General features: G+C 45.0%; 1 protein-coding gene across 1 annotated transcript in view; it reads right to left on the minus strand.

The window, feature by feature from the left end:
• Positions 1–15,856, minus strand: part of trpm2 (transient receptor potential cation channel, subfamily M, member 2) — a 178,453-nt gene that overhangs the window by 93,928 nt on the left and 68,669 nt on the right. Inside the window, exons 14-16 of the mRNA XM_087988956.1 lie at positions 8,680–8,826; positions 7,793–7,922; positions 3,334–3,479 (exon numbers count right to left, since the gene is read on the minus strand). Coding sequence (XP_087845082.1) covers positions 3,334–3,479; positions 7,793–7,922; positions 8,680–8,826 — 423 coding nt within the window. The remainder of the gene's footprint in view (positions 1–3,333; positions 3,480–7,792; positions 7,923–8,679; positions 8,827–15,856) is intronic.

Genomic DNA, 15,856 nt, shown 5'->3' on the forward strand with positions numbered 1-15,856 from the left:
CTTGGGAGCCTCCTGTGAAGCGCTTCTGTGGTGTTTCCTCCGGCATTTATAGTGGCCTGTCCCTGCCGCTTCCGGTTGTCAGTTTCAGCTGTCAGCTGTAGTGGCCGGTATATTGGGTCCAGGTCGATGTGTTTGTTGATGGAGTTTGTGGATGAGTGCCATGCTTCTAGGAATTCCCTGGCTGTTCTTTGTTTGGCTTGCCCTATAATGGTAGTGTTGTCCCAGTCAAATTCATGTTGCTTGTCGTCTGCGTGTGTGGCTACTAGGGCATACTTAAACTACTGGACTTGTGCCTCACAACACACTTCACATTCAACAACCAGATATACGAACAAATCAACGGAACACCATGGGCTCACCGATCTAGGGACTCATAGCAGAAGCAGTAATGCAAAGGTTAGAACAAACAGTCTTACCACAAATTCAACCCAAACTCTGGGTCAGATACGTTGATGACACCTTTGTAATCATTAAAAACACGGAAATAGAGAAAACATACCGGATCATCAACTCCACACTCACAGGAATCCGATTCACGAGAGTGGAAGAAAAGGACAACCAACTCCCATTCCTAGACGTGAGGGTACAGAGAACACCAAACGGAGAATTCACCACTAAGGTACACAGGAAAGCCACACACACAGACCAAGTCCTGAACTATGAAAGCAACCACCCCAATACACACAAACGAAGTTGCATCAAGACACTATTTAAAAGGGCTACAACACACTGCAACACACCAGAACTGCAAAAAGAGGAAGAGGAACACCTATACAAGGTATTCGCCAAAAACGGATATCCTCGCAATTTCATCAACAGATGCCTAACGGAAAGACAACGGAACGAGGACATGCCGCAACCCAAAGGACTAACCACACTACCATACATCAAGAACATCTCTGAAATGACAGCCAGACTACTGCGACCACTAAGACTTATAACAGCGCACAAACCAACAGCCACCCTCAGACAACAACTCACCAGAACGAAGGACCCGATACCCAGCATGAGCAAAACTAATGTAGTGTACAAAATCCCATGCAAGGACTGCACAAAACACTATATAGGACAAACAGGAAGACAGCTAACGATCCGCATCCACGAACATCAACTAGCCACGAAACGACACGACCAGCTATCCCTAGTAGCCACACACGCAGATGACAAGCAACATGAATTTGACTGGGACAACACTACCATTATAGGGCAAGCCAAACAAAGAACAGCCAGGGAATTCCTAGAAGCATGGCACTCATCCACAAACTCCATCAACAAACACATAGACCTGGACCCAATATACCGGCCACTACAGCGGACAGCTGAAACTGACAACCGGAAGCAGCAGGGACAGGCCACTATAAATGCCGGAGGAAACACCACAGAAGCACTTCACAGGAGGCTCCCAAGCACTGAGGATGTCACCTAGACAGGGTGCAACAAAAACTTCCAGCTCGGCGAACAGAACCACAGCAACGAGCACCCGAGCTACAAATCTTCTCATAAACTTTGAGCTCATTCCATACACGTACCACCCTCTGTGTGAAAACGTTGCCCCTTAGGTCTCTTTTATATCTTTTCCCTTTCACCCTAAACCTATGCCCCTCTAGTTCTGGACTCAAAGAAAAGAACGACAATTTGGGATTTTTATTTTGCCCTCATAATTCAGTTTGGAAAGTCACTTGCATCTGCCCAATACCTGAGAGGTTGGTGGCTAGATAGGAAGTTGCCTAGTCACATTTATCAATGAATGAGCCAACAATGTAAAGCAATATAGTCGAAGAGAAATACTAGGGTTGTTATACAGGCAATACTGATAGACTTGACAAATGTGGAGTCATTCAGGTTGGTCCCAAAAGGGCTAGAACAAGGTACGTTGCCAAATCAGGTGTACAGGTCAGTAAAATGTTACGGATAGGTACAAGAATCATCAGAAAACCGAATGGATTGTTAGTCTTTGTTCTGGAGAGCACAAGAATAGAAATTTATGGGAATCATGCTTTAACTGGACAAAATGCTGCTTTAAGCATATCTTGAGTTGTTGTGGTGAGCAGTTCTGGGCACTGCTTGATAACCTGGGTCAGAGTCATTCAGATTTATCAAAACAATTCTTTGACACAATTGTTTAAATTGCAGGCAATTACACAAATTAAGGCTGTAAACACAGAACAGTCAAAGGGTAAGGGGTGATTAATCAAAGTCTCAAGGTTTTGAGAGTAACAAATAGGCTTTGATAGCAAAAAAAAAGCACTTCTTACACTTGGAACGGCAAGATTCCAGAATATAATCTCAAAATTATAATTGCATGAGTGAAATTTGTAAGTATGAAATTGTAGTTAGATTTAGTACTCATTTTACAACAGACTACAGTTTTGTTAATGGGAGGTAATAGAAATGGTAAAGTATATGGAGTTAGGCCACTGAGTATCCATGATTTCAGTGAACAGCCTCTTCTGGTGCAAAGCTGTGGTTCAGTTGGTAGCACTCTCATCTCTGAGTATCAAGGCTGTGGGTTCAAGTCTCACCTCACCCTTGAACAGAAAACCTGAGGGCATGCTGGATGCCTTTTGGATGAATTGATAACTTGTTTCTTTTAATTCATGGAATGAAGGCATTGCTGGCTGGGCCAACATTTATTCTCATGACAGGGGACAGTTAAAAAGTCAACCGCATTGCTGAAGTCATTGACCAGACCAGGTAAATGTAGCAGTTTCCTTTCCAAAAAGGCACTGGTGAATCAAGTGTGTTTTTCAGCTAAGGCATGATTCGAACTAACGTCCTTGAAACATTATCTGGGTCTTTGGACTAACACTGTATCAGTAATGCCATTAGACTATCCCCACCCTTGTTTCCATTTGCCATCGCTGGTTGGTGGAAAGAAAAATTCCATGGTATAATTCTTGGGAACAACAAGGCACTTATCCCTGGTGCCCTGACTAAGATTCACCATTAATCAGCATCTCAAAGACAGTGAATGCTGCATATTGCTTGTGGGATCTTGCCGAATACAGGCCTGGCTCTCGTTTTTCCCACAGTATAGGACAACAAGAACTACACTTCCACACATCTACATCATTGGTTGTAAAGTGCTTCGCATTGTCTGGTGGTTGTGGAAAGTGCTATGTAATTGCAAGCTCCTTACACAAGGGGATCTGAGGAGAGTAGAGTTTTGGAAAGATTACATTGGGCTGGAAGGTGAAAATGGCTGTAAGATACGAGGAGGCAATTCAGTTAACCCAAAGACCCAGCTAATGCACTGAACAATGAAGCATCTAATTAATCCCACTCCCTGCTCAAGTGCATCATCTCAGTTGCCAAACCAGACTGGAGTCAGACCTGAACACCTCCAAGTGCCATGAACTTCTGGCTTTCAGCTTCTAACGCCAGACGCAAGCAAGTTGTATTCCCCCAGGTACTCGATACCCGAATCAGCAGCTTCTGTGCTCGCTTACTGTGTTTCCTGTAACACTCTGTGAATAACCCTTTTGTCAAAGAGAGAACAATTAAAATCAAGACACAGAAAAGAATTACAATTGCCCTTAAATGGTAAATTCGATTGTAGTTACAAGAGAGTATTTGACCATGTCAACAGTGTTTCACAGCTAATGGCCATGCTAGACTCTTTAAGACAACAACACTGTACAGTCTGCATTGCACTGCACAAGTTGAACTTTGTCCTTTTTACATTCCCTTTTTGAAAACTCTATCCTCAGAAGGTAACTGGCACCAGAAAGCCAACATGAACTGTCCATCACCAGCTGTGCTGAGAAGACTTTTTTTTTAAGCCAATGATAAGCAGTTTGTTACAGTTCTCAAGACAACTTCAGAGGTCAGTTAAAAGCCAACCATGTTGCTGTGTGGATTTGTGTCACATACTATCCAGAACTCCCAAAGCTCCATCAGTGAAACAGGCAGGTTCTGGTGAAATTAACACGACATCATGGTTAGATTTCTTCAAACTGATTTCAAATTTTAAAATGCATGGCTGGATTCACATATTATATATTGTTGGGATTAATAGTTCAGCAACATTGCCATTGAATCTCCCTTACCTAGGAAATTACTTACAAAGGACTAAATGTGGGCGGCACGGTGGCACAGTGGTTAGCACTGCTGCCTCACAGCGCCAGAGACCCGGGTTCAATTCCCACCTCAGGCGACTGACTGTGTGGAGTTTGCACATTCTCCCCGTGTCTGCGTGGGTTTCCTTCGGGTGTTCCGGTTTCCTCCCACAGTCCAAAAAATGTGCAGGTTAGGTGAATTGGCCATGCTAAATTGCCTGTAGTGTTAGGTGAAGGGGTAAATGTAGGGGAATGGGTCTGGGTGGGTGCGCTTCGGCGGGTCGGTGTGGACTTGTTGGGCCGAAGGGCCTGTTTCCACACTGTAAGTAATCTAATCTAATCTAAAAAAAAATGTTAAAGGCTGTCCAATACTCTCTCGATTGTGATTAGATTAGATTCCCAACAGTGTGGAAACAGGCCCTTTGGCCCAACAAGTCCACACTGATCCGCAACCCACCCAGACCCTCTACACCTAACACTACGGGCAATTCACCTAACCTGCACATTTTTGGATTGTGGGAGGAAACCGGAGCAAACCCACACAGACACAGGGAGAATGTGCAACCTCCACACAGAGAGTCACCTGAGGTGGGAATTGAACCCGGATCTCTGGCGCTGTGAGGCAGCAGTGCTAACCACTATGCCACCATGCCAGTATCCCATCCATTCAGAGTCTCTGAATGCCATATATCCAGTTTGATTCTTTTTTCTATCTTTCTAATCAACTCTTCAATTTTAACATGGTCTGTTCTCCTCTCACGAAATCATTCCACAGCCACTGTTTCTCAGATATTTCTCTAGATTTCCATGCATCTCATTTTGCAATGACATGCCCCAATATTGTCAACCCTCAACTATCCGATTCTCTATCTATTGCCTCTTTCTATTCCTTCATAATGTTAAACACCCCTGTCAAACTGCTTTTTAATCCACTATCTGAATGAAAATGTCCCCACTTTTTCAGGTTTCTCATGGTGTTTGTATTTCCTCAGGTGACAAAGCAGTCAAGTGATTTGTAATGCATCATCCATTCTCTCAACATCCTTCTTGCAGAATATAGGTCAAACCCTCACTGATTCTACACCTAAAAAAGGCTTTATTCTGTGTTACAGAATCATCCATGCACCTAATCTAGCAGTTTCAGTGTGGTACGACATTGGCAACTACCTAACAAATGTGCAAAACTGCCCAGTTATAGGCATGTCTTGGTGCGGTACAGTGGTTTAGTGTTTAGCACTGCTGCCTCACAGTACCAGGGACCCGCGTTCGATTCCAGCCTTGGGAGTCTGTGTGGAGTTTGCACATTTCCCCGTGTCTGTGTGGGTTTCTTCTGGGTCCTCGAGTTTCCTCCCACAATCCAAAGACATGCAGGTCAAGTGAACTGGCTATGCTAAACTGTCCCATAGTGTTCAGGGATATGTAGGTTAGGTGCATTAGTCAGGGATAAATGTAGAGTAAGAGGGGAATGGGTCTGGAGGATTGGTGTGGACTTGCTGGGCTGAAGGGCCTTTTTCCACGCTGTAGGGATTCCATGATTCTTATGTCTGGTGCACAAAAAGCAGGACAAATTCAATCTAGTCATCAGTCTACTCTCAATCATCAGTAAAGTGATGGAAGGTATCACCAACAGTACTATCAAGCAGCACCTGTTCAGCGATAACCTCCTCAGTGATGCCCAGTTTGGGTTCTGCCAGGGCCAGTCAGCTCCTTAACTCACTAGAGCCTTGGTTCAAACATGGTCAGGAGAGCTGAATTCCAGAATTGAAGTAAGAATGACAGTCCTTGACATCAAAGCATAATTTAACCAAGTTTGACATCAAAGACCCCGAGCAAAACTGGAACCATTGGGAATCAGGGATAACTTCTTTGCTTGTTGGCATCATACATGGCACAAAGGAAGCTGCTTGTGGTTGTTGGAGACCAGTTATCTCAACTCCTGACATCCCTGCAGGAATTCCTCTGAGTAGTGCCCTAGGCCTAACCACCTTCAGCAGCTTCATCAATGATCTCCCCTCCATTATTAGTGGAAGTGGGGATGTTCACTGATGGTTTAGCACAATTTGTTACTCCTGAGATGTGAAAACAGTCCATGTTCAAATGCAGCAACAGCTGGACAGTAGCCAGGCTCAGGCTGACAAGTGGCAAGTAACATCTCACCCACACAAATGGTGGGCAATGACCATTTCCAACAACAGTGATAAAAGCAAATTACTGCGGATGCTGGAATCTGAAACCAAAAGAGAAAATGCTGGAAAATCTCAGCAGGTCTGGCAGCATCTGTAAGGAGAGAAAAGAGCCGACGTTTCGAGTCGAACCGACAAAGGGTCAGTTAGACTCGAAACATCAGCTCTTTTCTCTCCTTACAGATGCTGCAAGACCTGCTGAGATTTTCCAGCATTTTCTCTTTTGGTTTCCAACAAAAGAGAATCTGACCATCAATCCTTAACATTCAATCCCCACTATCAACAACATGGAGGTTTCCATTGACAAGAAACTGAACTTGACTACCCAAATAAATACAATGGTTTTAAGAGTAAGTCAGAGGTTATGAATCTTGCATTGAATTACTCACCTCCTGACATCCCCAAACTCTGTTGTCTATCCACAAAGCACAAGTCCTGAATGTTTTGGAATAATCCATGCTTGCCTGGATGAGTGCACTCAAGAGGTGTGACACCATTCAGGACAAAACAGTCCAATTGACTGGCATCATATCCATCACCATCAACACTCATCCCCTTTACCACCAGTATAAGCAGTGTGAACTTTCTACAAGATGCATTGTAGGAATTCTCCAAATATCCTGAGGCAGCACCTCCCGAACCCATGACCATTTCCATCTCGAAGGACAAGGGCAGCAGATCCATGGGAACACCGCCAGCTCCAAGTTCCTCTCCAAGCCATTCATATTCTGGCATGGAAATGTATCACATAGAAAAGTGGGTCAAAATCCTGGAATTCCCATCCTAATGACATTGTGGGTCTACCTACAGCACATGAACAATAGCAGTTCAAGAAAGCAGCTTACTACCACTTTCTCAAAGGCAATGAGGGATGGATAATAAATGCATGACCAGTGACAAATGCCCACACCCTATGACTGAATTTTAACACTAGTTCTGAAATCTTGTCTCCTGTATCTCTTATCATAAGACCAGTACCCTTTTCATGTTCTTTTATTCTGGTGAATTCAGCTTATCTCCAAATTCTGATTTCTGTCCAGGCAATCCAGTATTCCCATGACCAATGAGATCCTCAACTACAAGATATTGGAGCACACACCATCCTGCTGTAGCAAACAACATCCTCCAAATCTCCATCAGTTGGTGAGGAAGGTTCCATAGAGTCCCAACAGTGCAGAAAGAGGCTATTCAGCCCATCAAGTCTGCACTGATCCTCCGAAGAGCATCCCACCCAGACATCGCCCTGCACCTAACCAACCAAGCCTGCATATGCTTGGACTCTATGGCAATTTAGCATAGCCAGTACACCTACCCTGCATTTCTTTGGATTGTGAGAGTAAGCCGGAACATCTGATAAAAGCACATGCAGAACTGGAGAGAATGTGCACACTGAGAGACCCAAGGCTGCAATCAAATCTGGGTCCCTGGCTCTGTGATGCAGTAGTGCTAACTACTGAGCCAATGTGTCGCCCTTCAGCTGTCAGTGTGCAGGAAGCCATGAGTTGTCTGCTCACAAGACAGAGACCAAACCTGACTCAGTCGCCAACCTACCTACTGCTCGATTCTCATACTCCTGGGCCAATTCTTCCATTTCCTCAGATAAGTCTGTGTCATTCTCCTCACAGGACAACTTCTTCAGGATCTTACAGGCGACCAGTGATGCATCGATGCTGTCCATTGCCTGGCAAAAACACAACAGTCAATGTCTTTAGGACACTAATCCAAATTATTACATCTAAACAACAGCCATGTCATTTTCTTCACCAACACATGGTGTTATCTGTGCTGAAGATCAGGCCATGGAAATTAATCTCTCATGATTAGTCCTGCTCTGTTCCTGTAACATTGGCAGAGATACGCTATGGTCAATGGGACCAAGGGCTGAAGCCAGGCCAGCCCAAGAAACCAGGGCTGAAGAGGGGTTTTGGAACTGGTCATCTGTCCATCCTGTCACTGCAGCTGAAGGAAGGAAAGAGGAGGAATTTTGGGACACAATGTTCTCCTTTACTTCTGCTTCCTTACCATGATTGACTTCATTAAAGGTATCTGACCAGTGACAATGTCAGGATTTCCAACTCCCCTTGAACTGTGCGGCTTCTTAGGGCTATTTCAGAGAGCAGTTCAGAGTTGACCCCATTGCTCTGGTCTGGAGTCATTTGTAAGCATGGAGGGGATGGCCTAGTGGTATTATCATTAGACTTTTAATCTACTGACCCACTGAATGTCCTGGATTAAAATCCTGCTTCTGCTGATGGTGGAACTTGAATGCAATGAAGATCTAGGATTAAGAGTCTCAAATCATAGTCTTAAATCAATCTCAAACCAGTCCACTATCCTGACCTTCAGAAAGTGTCAGGGTCTACAGGCAATGAAAATGGTTGATTAAGCAGCTTGGAGCTGGAACCTGAATGTTGTGTTTCTGTTGGAAATGTCTATACCTGCACCCAAAAAATTGATGCCAGATCCTTGCGTTTCTGCAAAATGGCCCAGATGAAAAGGTCACGCTCTGGATTCTCAACTTCCTGTTCACAGATCCCACTCTCCTGGGAGTAAGTGTGCAGCTCTTGGAGACTTGATGGCAGGATCTAGGATTGAAACAATAAAGCATTGCAGCAGGTTCCTGGATCATTTGCAAAATAATACCCATCACAACGGATGTTTCAGAATATCTGGAACAGGAACAGGAGGAAGTCATTTGAGCCCTTGAGTCAGCTCTAGAATTCAGTGTGATCCAAGATGATCATCTGCCTCAACTCTCTGTAGAAAGAGAGGACTGCAGGTGTGAGAGATCAGAGTCAAAAAGTGTGGTGCTGGAAAAGCACAGCAGGTCAGGTAGCATCATGAATGTGGAGTGTTGGCGGAAGGGGGCTGAGAGATAAACAGGAGGGGCGTTGGTGCTGGGGGAAAGATAGCTTGGAAGGCGATAGGTACATGTAAGTGGGAAGTGATGGTGATAGGTTGGAGTGGAGGATGGAACAGACAGGTGGGAAGGAAGATGGACAGATAGTGCCGAGTGGAGATTTGGATCTTGGGTGAGGTGGGGTGGGGGAGGGGACATGAAGAAAGCTGAATTGAAGGGTTGGAAGTGGGATGAGGTGAGAGGGGAGGGGAGATGAGGAAAGCCTCCCCAAACCTCATCCTAGATCCAACCCTCCAACTGCCCACTTGAACTATCCCATCTGTCCATCTTCCTTCTCACCTATCTCTGCCACCCTTCGCTCCGACCTATCACCATCACCCCCCCACCTGCATCTACCTATCACCTTCCAAGCTACCTTCCACCCCAGCCCCACCCCCCTCCTTTTTATCACTCAGCCCCCTTCCCCACCCCACCCCCCCACCACCACCACCATGTTCCTGATGCTCCTTGGATGCTGCCTGACCTCCTGCGCTTTTCCAGCGCCACACTTTTCGACACTGCCTCAACTCTACTTCTGTTGTCCATGCCCCTCCCCATTTTCTTGATTCTGTCAGAGACAGAAACTGAATGTCTATCCTGGTCTTAAATACACTCAATAATGAAGCAACTGGAGTGTAAGGTGGAAAAGTATGAAGCTGTTCATTTTGGCAAGAAGAATTATTAAAAAGAAGCAAAGTATCAAAAGAGTGAGAGGTTGCAGAGGTCTGGTGCATGAATGATAGAAGGTTAGTATGCAGGTACAGCAAGTAATCAGGAAAGCTAATAGAATGTAATGTTTTATTGTGAGGGGAGTTATATACCAGAGTAGGGAAGTTATGCTTCAATTATACAGGACATTGTTGTACTGTGTACAGTACTGGTAACTGTACTTCAGGAACAATGTTAATGCTTACTAGATTAATACCTGGAAGGAATGGATTACCTTATGAGGAAAGGCTAGGCAGGCAAGGCATGTAACCTTTGGTGTTTAGGAGAGTCAGAGGTGACTTAATTGAAACATATAAGATCATGAGGGAACTTGACCGGGTGAATGTAGAAAGGATATTTCCTCTTGTGAAGTCATCCAGAACTAGGGGTCATCATTTACAAATACTGGGATGTTTATTTAAAACAGAAATGAGGACATTTTCTTTTGCCGAGAGGATTGAGAGTCTTTGGAATGCCCTTCCTCAAGAATGAGTGGATGCAGAATCTTTAAAATATTGTTAAGGTAGAGGTAGATAGATTCTTAACTACCAATGTAATGAACATTTTTTGGGGATGTGCAGGAAGAGAGTTGAAGTTAAAATTAAATCAGCCACAATGTTATTGAATGGCAGAGTAGGCTCGAAGGACTGAGTGACCTACTGTTGTTGCTTGTTTGTATGCAGCATTGACATTCTTCGGGGCGGGCAACATCAAATATACATAATCCTCCAAGCGAAGCAAATGTTTCTCATTTCTAAGTGACCAGTATTCTTACCCTGCTAAGTCCCAATATTCTCAATTTCCCAGCTACAGGTAAAGAACCTGTCAGTGACATCCTTGTTACTCCCCACTAGAATTTGGAATTTTTCAATGGAATTATCTCGTATTCTTCGAAACTCCATAGAAAACTAATGCAATTTACTCCCGTCCATCCCAGGACCATTTCCTCTTCCCAGGAACAAATCTAGGGAAACCTCGCTGTACCATCTCTTGTGAAAGTCTCTTCTTTCTTAAAAATGAGACCAAAACTACATACAGTTTTCTAGATGTAGTCCCAACAAAGCCCCCACACAATTGTAACAAGACTTCCTTAATTCTGCACTCCACTCTCTTTGACTAAAGGCCAATATGTTACATACTTTCCCAATCTGTACACATATGATGATTCTGTGGCCCTTGAATGAAAACGCCCAAGACCTTTCGAATATCAAGATTCCAAAGTTTCAAAGTTTTTCAAAAGACATCTGCATTTCCATTCTTTCAGCTGAACTGAACAATCTCCCACCTTGCAACATCATATGTTGTTTTCCAAGTTGTTCACAGAGTTAACCCATCTATATCTTTGTGCAGTCTCCATTCCCATCTAGCTTTGTATCATCACCGTGCTGGCTCTCTCCAGATAACATTGACGTGAATCGCTGAGGCCCCAGCATTGAGCAATGGGAACATCAATAATAGTCACAGCATCACCTTGTCAATGCTTGCACAGGTCCATCATGTAGTATCAAGACATCTTGGTGTGCTGTTTGGCCATTAACAGAAGATTTGTGGCCTTTCCCACCAATCCCAGCAGTTCATAGAATTAAAGCAATGAGGCTATTTTGCACAATGTAGGAGCAAATTACTGCAGATGCTAGAATCTGCAATTAAAAACATACAAATGCTGGAGAACACAGTGGGTCAGACAGCATCCATAGAGCGAGAGCTGTTGAATAGTCTAAATGACTATTCAACAGGCCATCTAGACTTGAAACATTAGCTTGCTCTCTCTCCATGGATGTTGTCTGACCCGCTGTGATCTCCAGCATTTGTTGTTTTCAGGGTGGTGGTTCTTTGAAAGAGATTAGTTCCATTTCTCACTTAGCTTCCCAGGCAAATAGTGCAAATTTCTGCCACTTTCTAATGAGATATTAACCTGATGTCATCTACCTTCCAAGATGGCCTGAACAATCCAAAGAAGAGCTGAGTTCTGGCTGCACACTGAAGCAACTATCACTAAGGTAACAATTGTAACATGATCTGCTCACCCTCACACTGTTGGTTGTACAAGCAACCAATTCCAACTGCACATTCAATTTCCAAAGTAACCAATCATAGCTCTTCACTCACTCTCCAGAATAGCCAATCCCAACTCTTAACTCATTCTCCATATTTTTCAGACTGGAAGCCTGTGACTAGTGGAGTGCTACAAGGATCGGTGCTGGGTCCACTACCTTTCATTATTTATATAAATGATTTAGAGGTGAGCATAAGAGGTATGGTTAGTAAATTTGCAGATTACACCAAAATTGGAGGCGTAGTGGACAAGTGTAGAAGGTTACCTCAGACTACAACAGGAACTTGATCAGATGGGCCAATGAACTGAGAAGTGGTAGATGGAGTTTAATTTAGATAAACGTGAGGTGCTGCATTTTGGGAAAGCTAATCTTAGCAGGACTTATACACTTAATGGTAAGGTCCTAAGGAGTGTTGCTGAACAAAGAGACCTTGGAGTGCAGGTTCATAGCTCCTTGAAAGTGGAGTCGCAGGTAGATGGGATAGTGAAGGTGTTTGATATGCTTTCCTTTATTGGTCACAGTACTGAGCACAGGAGTTGGAAAGTCATGTAGTGGCTGTATAGGACATTGGTTAGGCCACTTTTATAATATTGCGTACAATTCTGGTCTCCTTCCTTTGGAAAGATATTGTGAAACGTGAAAGGGTTCAGAAAAGATTTACAAGGATGTTGCCAGGGTTGGTGGATTTGAGCTAGAAGGAGAGGTTGAATAGGCTGGGGCTATTTTCCCTGGAGCGTCAGGGGCTGAGGGGTGACCTTCTAGAGGTTTATAAAATCATGAGGGGCATGGATAAGATAAATAGACAAAGTCTTTTCCCTGGGATGGGGGAGTCCAGAACTAGAGGGTTTAGGGTAAGAGGGGAAAGATATAAAAGAGACCTAAGGGGCAACTTCTTCACGCAGAAAATGGTATGTGAATGGAATGAGCTGCCAGAGGAAGTGGTGAAGGCTGGTACAATTGCAACATTTAAAAGGCATATGGATGGGTATATGAATAGGAAGGGTTTGGAGGGATATGGGCCGGGTGCTGGCAGGTGGGACCAGATTGGGTTGGGATATCTGGTTGGCATAGACAAGTTGGATGGAAGGGTCTGTTTCTGTGCTGTACATCTCTATGACTCTATAATAACCAATCATAGCTCTTTGCTCACTCTCTCGAATAACCAATCCCAACTCTTCACTTATTCCCCTGAGTAACCAATCTTTTCTCTTCACTCACTCTCCTGAGTAACCAACACCCAACTCCTCAATCATGAATAACCACAAACCAGCTCTTCACTGCCTCAAATCCCCTCACATTTTATTCCCAGATCACAGTCTCCCATTCCCCTTACGGATGTACAACTTCTCAAGTCTCCTGGCTCTTATTAGCCATTTCTTTAGATCTTTTCTGGCTAATATATAACTCGTAAGCCCCCTAACTAATCCTTCATGCCTCATCCTCACATAAACCACCTTCTTCCTCTTGATAAAAGTTTCAACTTCTTTACTAAACCACGGCTCCCTTTCTCGACAACTACCCCCTTGCCTGATAGGTATCTACTTCTCAAGGACCCGCAGCAGCTGTTCCTTGAATAAGCTCCACATTTCAATTGTGCCCATCCCCTGCAGTTTCCTTCCCTATTCTATGCATCATAATTGCCTTTCCCCCAGTTATACCTCTTTCCCTGCAGTATATATCTATCCCTGCCCATGACTATTCTAAAAATAACCAAATTGTGGTCATTATCACCAAAGTGCTCACCTACCTCCTAATCTAGCACCTGGCCAGGTTCATTCCCCAGTACCAAATCCAAAATGGCATCGCCCCTTGTTGGCCTGTCTACGTACTGTGTCAGAAAACCATCCTGCCCACATTGAAGAAAAACTGACCCATCTAAACTACTTGAACTATAGTATTCCCAGTCAATATTGGGAAAGTTAAAGTCCCCCATAACAACTACCATGTTACTCTCATTCAAATTGAGAATCATTTTTGCTATCCTTTCCTCTACATCCCTGGAATAATTCGGAGGCCGATAGAAAACTCTTAACAGGGTGATCTCTCCTTGCCTGTTTCTAACCTCAGCCCAAACTACCTCAGTGGATGAGTCCTCAGTTGCTGTAATATACCCTTGATTATAAATGCCACATCACCCCCTCCCCTTTTACCATCTTCTCTGTCCTTACTGAAACATCGAAATCCCAGAACTTGCAACAACCACTCATCCAGAAAGCTCTTCCAGCACCACTAATCCAGAATAATTACACCGGCACCACTCCCCACCTCTTCCTCCGCTACATTGATGACTGCATTGGCGCCAACTCGTGCTCCCGCGAGGAGGTTGAGCAATTCATCAACTTCACCAACACATTCCACCCTGACCTTAAATTTACCTGGACCATCTCTGACACCTCCCTCCCCTTCCTGGACCTCTCCATCTCCATTATTGATGACCGACTTGACACTGACATTTTTTTACAAACCCACTGACTCCCACAGCTACCTGGATTACACCTCTTCCCACCCTACCTCTTGCAAAAACGCCATCCCATATTCCCAATTCCTCCGCCTCTGCCGGATCTGCTCCCAGGAGGACCAGTTCCACCAGAGAACACACCAGATGGCCTCCTTCTTTAGAGACCGCAATTTCCCTTCCCACGTGGTTAAAGATGCCCTCCAATGCATCTCGTCTACATCCCGCACCTCCGCCCTCAGACCCCACCCCTCCAACCGTAACAAGGACAGAACGCCCCTGGTGCTCACCTTCCACCCTACCAACCTTCGTATAAACCAAATCATCCGCCGACATTTCCACCACCTCCAAACAGACCCCACCACCAGGGATATATTTCCCTCCCCACCCCTCTCCGCCTTCCGCAAAGACCGTTCCCTCCGTGACTACCTGGTCAGGTCCACGCCCCCCCTACAACCCACCCTCCCATCCTGGCACTTTCCCCTGCCACCGCAGGAACTGTAAATCTTGCGCCCACATCTCCTCCCTCACCTCTATCCAAGGCCCTAAAGGAACCTTCCACATCCATAAACGTTTTACTTGTACATCCACTAATATCATTTATTGTATCCGTTGCTCCCGATGCGGTCTCCTCTACATTGGGGAGACTGGGCGCCTCCCAGCAGAGCGCTTTAGGGAACTTCTCATGGACACCCGCACCAATCAACCACACCGCCCCGTGGCCCAACATTTCAACTCCCCCTCCCACTCTACTGAGGACATGGAGGTCCTGGGCCTCCTTCACCACCACTGCCTCACCACCAGACGCCTGGAGGAAGAACGCCTCATCTTCCGCCTCGGAACACTTCAACCCTAGGGCATCAATGTGGACTTCAACAGCTTCCTCATTTCCCCTTCCCCCACCTCATCCTAGTTTCAAACTTCCAGCTCCGCACTGTCCCCTTTACTTGTCCGATCTGCCTAGCTCCTTTTCCACCTATCCACTCCACCCTCTCCTCCCTGAACTATCACCTTCACCCCCTCCCCCACTCACCCATTGTACTCTATGCTACTTTCTCCCCACCCCCACCCTCCTCTAGCTTATCTATCCACGCTCCAGGCTCACTGCCTTTATTCCTGATGAAGGGCTTTTGCCCGAAACGTCGATTTCGAAGATCCTTGGATGCTGCCTGAACTGCTGTGCTCTTCCAGCACCACTAATCCAACAACCATTCCTGTCCCTCCTCTAGCCATGTCTCTGAAATGGCCACAGCATTGAAATCCCAGGTACCAAACCATGCTCCTGATATTGAAGTACACACATTTCAACCTAACATCCTGATTGCTGGTGCCCTCTTGCGAACTTGTAAACCTATCCCTGACCTCGCTACCCTCAACCTCCTATCCTCCTCCTGCTGCATTAGTTTAAATGACCCCAAAGAGTATTACAAATTTCCCCCTAGGATATTGGTATCCCTCTGGTTCAGGTAAAGACCATTCCTTTTTGTAGAGGTCCC

Source organism: Chiloscyllium plagiosum, unplaced genomic scaffold (genome assembly GCF_037043375.1).
Source record: "Chiloscyllium plagiosum isolate Xiang-an unplaced genomic scaffold, Cpla_swu_hap1 HiC_scaffold_7, whole genome shotgun sequence".
Taxonomy (NCBI): domain Eukaryota; kingdom Metazoa; phylum Chordata; class Chondrichthyes; order Orectolobiformes; family Hemiscylliidae; genus Chiloscyllium; species Chiloscyllium plagiosum.